The following is a 5,970-nucleotide window of genomic DNA, read 5'->3' on the forward strand; positions in this document are numbered from 1 at the left end:
GTTACTTAACAGAGTGGTTTAATTTTATGTATCTTAACGGTGTTACACAAAGTAAAGCCGAAGAACGTAATGTGTATATTCTGAGATGAAAATCTTTAATTAGATTGCGCGAGAAACACAAGTTCAATATATGCTAACTTGGTCATATCTCTTATAGAATTCGCTTAAAATGTTACACCCACATTACCTTGAGCCTCATATCCAGCGGTTTGCCGAAATTTTCCGTGTTGCGATTTCTGATTGAACTCGCATTACTATTACCTCACTCGACAATACCATAGCCCCCTCGAGCCGTATTGTTGAAGCGATGTCGTTGCTATGGGAGGAATAGTTTCGTTGACTTTCATTTCTTACACCCTTCAGAATATTTGACGTATTTTCCTCGCAGAATCATAAAATTTTAGTATCCAGTGACTTCGCCATGCTTATCCTGCTTAATTGTCAAGAAACTTACGGTGCTCCGAAATGAGTCACATACACGGTTCTGTGAGAAGTTTAAAAAAATTGCCGTTTGACATTTCTGAAAAGTTTGGATTCCGGTGAGTGATTAAAGTATAGTACTATTTATCCACTTAGGTTTCTCACTATGGCCTTTCTTTTGCGTATAATATAGTTTTATGGAAAGCGTTATCAGGCCTCCAGGATTTGACTGAAGCTTCATGCTTTTATTTTTTCACTCTAAACTGTGGAAGATTGATACAACCCTGACGCGGAATGCAAACGTTAAAAATATCGGAAGATGTTCTTTCCATTTTTCTTCTTATTACCAGGCTCTTGAATATCAGTTCCTAATTTAAGAATTTATTTTTTTTAATAATCTTAATTAAAAATTCCATTAGAAGCATGTTACCTAATGCCAATTGTAGAAAAAATATGAATTTAATCCTGTACATTCTAAAGCGACTATTTTTTTACACCAACAGCCTCAATTTTTGTTGAAATTATGTCGCCACCGGATAGTTCAGGCTTAATGAAAGCTAAAGTGCTAAATATTATTTAAAATTAGATAAAATTTTTTACGTTGTGTTTATATTTTGTGTTCCCTTTCCGAAGCCAGGAGTTATTTGTATAGGGCTATGGCGCTCAGCGAATTTGAGAACTGAATAACGTCAACTTTCCTTGGAGAGATTTCGTGGAACAACATGACTAATGATCAACGAAGATATCGTGTTGCCCGCAGTTTTATTAATAGAGTACTACTCATGTTTCAATTATTGTACAATCATCTTCGGGTACTAACAGAAACAAAAAAAAATCCATTTCCGGCGGATATTTATATCTTAAACAAAATAGTGGGGGGAGTGTAAAAGATCAGAAGGAAGAATGTGGTGGGGGAGGAGAGAGGAAGGAGGAAAGAGGCACAGAAAGAAAGTTGAAATATTACATCGCAAAGGCAACCAAAAAACTCCGGACTTGCGTCACGTCACAAGGTAACTGAACCGAATGTGTGAACATTGAAGACATTCAACAAATATTTGCGGGCCATGGAAAAAGATAAGCATGAATATGCAAATAGATTCAAAATTATGGATTCTTTGCCTAAAGCCAGACACTTAAACAAAAAAATTACTTTCAAGTACATGGTATTACCATAGAGAAATAATCTGTGGTATTACGATGCGTATCTTAAGTTTTTTGGGAACGATGTGACATAGTGGGTAGAGCTCTTGGCCAATAATCCAAAGGTCTCCGGTTAAAATCTTCGGTAAAGCCTTCGGTCATCCCTAAACTTGAACCCTTAAAGCGTGATGTGGTGCCGATTAAGGAAATGGCATACTTTGATTGTATAGCATGCATCCGCCAGCTGCTTAGATAGGGGTGAGCTCTATCCTGTCCAAACCCACATTCAGGTTGAAGCGCTGACTTATAGTTCTAAAATGTTGCAAATTATCAGGAATGTTGTAAACATTTACCTCAGAAGTAGAGATAGGTAAATTATTCGGCACGTCCAGTATTTGCCGCAAGCAGGAAAATTTGCACCTTTTAAATTCAATTTACTGCGTCGAATTCGCGCTATTACGTATGTAGTTTGGGCTCTGACAGTGGCGTAACTAGGAATATGCTTTGGAGGGGGATGGGATGGCCCGGGTTGGCATTCCCCCCCCCCTCCCCATTGCAACGGGGTCCGGGAAAATTTTTGAAAAATGGCATGCCTGGAAAAATACATTTTACATCATTTTGACAGTAAAATGTGAACTTTAAGCAGATGCTGTTATTAGATATCAAAACTAGACAATAGTTTTAAATATTTTTTCAAAATATCCCCGAGGCTTTAGGGGGAATCTATCCCCTCATCCCCCCCCCCCCCCATAGTTACGCCCCTGGGCTATAATAATGGGAATTTTATGTTATTTTCGGTAAGGGACTGAAAAACTCTGGCTGTATTCTAACTCGCAGATCGTTGTGTTCCTCAAAGGGCGGAAGATGATGCGTCCTACTGGTCGTCGCCGGGTCCGTCGCCGAGCGCTCGAGCGCGCGTCTTCCACGACGCTGGTGCACCCTGGCGCGTACTTCCGGAGACAGTGGCCGCTGCCGACCGTCATCTCGCGGAGACACAACGGAGGCCGGCGGCACACGGCCCTTTCTCGCTTCCTCGGCCTCTCCCGCCCCATTCGATGCGTAAGTGCCTCTCACACCTACGCGACCCTTGACCCACGATATTAATCCGTTGCAGAGTAATCGAATTCTATCGTATGCTGAATCTGAATTAATTACGGACTAGGAATCGGTGTACACAGCATCAACGTCAATCCATTCTGTGTACGTTTAAGTGTCGTGGATTTTAATTACTAAAAAAAGTGTTGTAGATAAATATTAAGTCCAAATCCTCGTAATTTAAAATGTTAAAAATCTTGCGCATTATCATATTGTGCCTCTAATCTATCGTATGTAGAAACCCTTCCTTAAGCACTGCCTCCTAAGAAAGTGAAAGGATATCTCGCTTTAGTTTAGTAGCCATCTGAAAAATAAACAAGCCTTTACTGGATTTCTAAAAATGTATGGGCCTTAAGCTCTGAAGGTGATATTATAATCCGCAAAATGTGTTGGCTCAGCAGATCCGTGCTAGTCTCGTAACAGCCCGTGTTCAGGCTACGTCCCCGGCGAATATTTTGTTACGATTAATGGAATGCGTAATAGTTTCCTATCCTTTTTTTAGGGCATTTCTAGAATGTTCTCTTCTAGAGTTTATAAATGTCAATCACGACAACTCCATACTTCAGCCGCCTCTTTTGCCATTCGCGGCAGTTTGAATGAGGAACTCTCAAATAAAGCATTTAGTCTCATCCAAGAAACTCCATTCCTTGTTTAAGTATACCGGGACTAGCCGCGGTGATAACTTTTACGGAGTCACCCGCAATGCACAAACTGTGCGAAAAATCCATTCCATTCTGCGTCGCCTGCGCTACACTCTTAGTGCCGCACTACACAGGAGCTCTGATCCCTTTCCAGTCGATGAGTGATCCAGGTTTAGTTAATTGTTACTTTTTGTTAATTGCTGCCAAAACCATTTGGAATATTCTTTTTTTTAATCCTAAGACATAAAGTATGAAAAATTCCTTAAAATGGCGAAACTTTATTTTTGCAAAATCTTAAGTGGTCTTTCAATATTCCACAGATATCTCTTTTACTTGGGAATTTTTCGTTGGACCCTAGTTTCATGTTACCTGCCTACATTTTAGGGATGATTTAAAGCCAAAGTGGCTAGTGGTGGCATTATCTCAAGGTATTGGGTCCAAATATAAATGAAGGTTTTGTAGTGCGCCAGCAAAAATAAATTGAACTATTCATTGGCCTTAAGCTTTTCTTACCGCACTACACTGGATACCTAATTAAGCTCTTAAGCTAAAGCCCTTTCCACTCGATCATGGATGCAGTCCTGGGATACTCCTGGTGTTAGCTTCCTGCTAAGCATCTTAAGAAATAACTTGAGAATCAATAAGAAAATATCCAAAGATACGCTTTTCCACAAATTCTTTAAATATGTCCCTATATTTAAAGAAAATTCTTTAATTATTCTATAAATTTTTTTATGTCTACTTACGTCCTTAAGTGTCTCTCTTTGGTTTTTTCCTTGGATCTATGCTTAGGTGTCCTTAAATTTCGCAGATGAAAATTTTTGGGGCTCCATATATTTGGCATTTTCAACTCTTTTATTGGAATAAGTTGTGTTACATAAGATTTTATCCTCGATTTTGAATGGTGTTCGCACCTTATCTCTACTTTAAAAAATAGCAAGCATTTATGCGATTGCGAAAATTCGCATTCACTGAAATTTAGGAGCCTTACTTGCTTTACTTCGCTGGTATAATTGTGTGATATGAGAGCCAATGTGGATCGTAGTGAGTCGAGCGCTTGGCTACCGGCCGAAAGGTTCCAGGTTCAAATTTGGATGGTGCCATTGTGTTACGCCGGCAAAAAGAATGAAGTTGTGCGAATGTACTCTGGATTACTGGCCCTTTAATTAGTAGATACTGACACTCCAACCGTGAAAGTTGATCTATTTTCACACGCCCATGGCCTAGTCTTAGATGAGATTCAACCATACTCGTTGAAAAAAAAATATCATGCTGATGCAATGAGTGAATAGGTGATATTTTCACTTACTTATGGTTTATTAAGAAATAGGGTAGTTAAATTATTCAATATTATCTAAATTCAGCGTTTGGTTAGCGCAAAGATTTAAGACACTTTAGCTACGCTACATTGTGATGTCAATATTTCCATTTGATTTTATTCTTAGGATGTTTTATCCAGTACATGGTGATTGGGGTATCAGTACGTTATTGGATTCAATATCTAGCGTCTAATGGAAATGGTTAGCATCTTGGCATTGATTTTTTTATATTATGTGATTCCTGATAAATATGTGGATTTTTAAACGACTTCACTCTCCACAGTAATAATAAATTAACTGTAGAAACAAACAGCTATTTGGTAGATAAGCATGTATAAATTTAATTTTTAATACTCTCTTAAATATTCAGCACGACATACCTGTTCCTTGTACTTGGCAGTTGATTGATTCAAATGGCTCCATGAAATATTAAAGTTAGCAAAATTAAACTTTCTACCGTGACCATAATCACCGCTGACGTCAGAAAAAAATATATAAAATTTACTTCAGCTCATTGCCATATCAGTAAAATTTAATCGTTAATGTTTCGTATCATTTTCAGGACCTCGCCGAAGTGTGGTCGGTTCCGCTTCCTTTTCCAACCCTCTTCAAAGCCCTTTTCACCTCGTCCCTCATATTCATCTTCATTCTTCCATTCCTTTACTTCGCGATCTTCTTTTTCGGTTCTTTCATGCTCCTGCATGTTCTTCTATGCCCTCTGGTGAAGCATGAGTGTGTCCTTCCGTTCACACACGCGTGGATGGCCCTCAACCGACCGTTTACCGCCCAAGAGGAGCGAAGGCTTCCCGGAGAGATCCAGCAGCTTCTGGAAGACGTGTTCCTCCTCCTCGGATCGCTATTCTCCGCCATAGACATCGTCCGAATGAGAGAGAGTGATTTCGAAGACTTTTGAAGTGGTTCTTACAAACATTAATTTTTTTTTTTTCAAAATTCACTCGATGAAAATTTTATAGTGATCGTTTTACTGTATGCATATCTTCATCTGCAATAAAAATGATCGGAATACTTTTCGAATGTGCCAACATGAACAATCTTTTATTTGCGAAACTTTTGGACGTTGCATAACGATCATTTCAAGATGTGATTTGTATCTGGAATAATAATTAGTCCGAATATTTTATATCTCCAAACTAGTACATATAGTATCAAATTGTTATTACATTTTAATGAGAGTACAGGGATACATTCCAAGAATTATTTTTCCTGGAAAATATTTTAATTGATTCCTAAACTCAATCAATCTTAAATTATTCTAACTACTTTTAAGTGGAGTAGGCCGTCCCCGTCAAAATTTGTGGTAAATAAACTAAATGTTTCTGTTGCTATGGATGGTA

The 5,970-nt window shown here is 38.5% G+C and overlaps 1 protein-coding gene across 1 annotated transcript; it reads left to right on the plus strand.

Annotated features, from left to right (window-relative positions):
• The first annotated feature begins 330 nt into the window (after positions 1 to 330).
• LOC124153299 lies at positions 331 to 5,657 on the plus strand. Its single transcript, XM_046526398.1, has 3 exons — positions 331 to 539; positions 2,417 to 2,619; positions 5,178 to 5,657. The coding sequence occupies exons 2-3, from the start codon at positions 2,425 to 2,427 to the stop codon at positions 5,526 to 5,528; spliced, it is 546 nt and encodes a 181-aa protein (XP_046382354.1). The 5' UTR covers positions 331 to 539; positions 2,417 to 2,424; the 3' UTR covers positions 5,529 to 5,657.
• Positions 5,658 to 5,970: the final 313 nt, after the last annotated feature.

The sequence above is a fragment of the Ischnura elegans genome, chromosome 1 (genome assembly GCF_921293095.1).
Source record: "Ischnura elegans chromosome 1, ioIscEleg1.1, whole genome shotgun sequence".
Lineage (NCBI taxonomy): Eukaryota > Metazoa > Arthropoda > Insecta > Odonata > Coenagrionidae > Ischnura > Ischnura elegans.

Bases quoted from the DNA above. Each gene is read 5' to 3' on its own strand.
- LOC124153299 (XM_046526398.1), top strand. From the start codon at position 2,425: ATGATGCGTCCTACTGGTCGTCGCCGGGTCCGTCGCCGAGCGCTCGAG. The intron at 2,620-5,177 runs GTAAGTGCCTCT...TATCATTTTCAG, and splicing joins TCTCCCGCCCCATTCGATGC to GACCTCGCCGAAGTGTGGTC.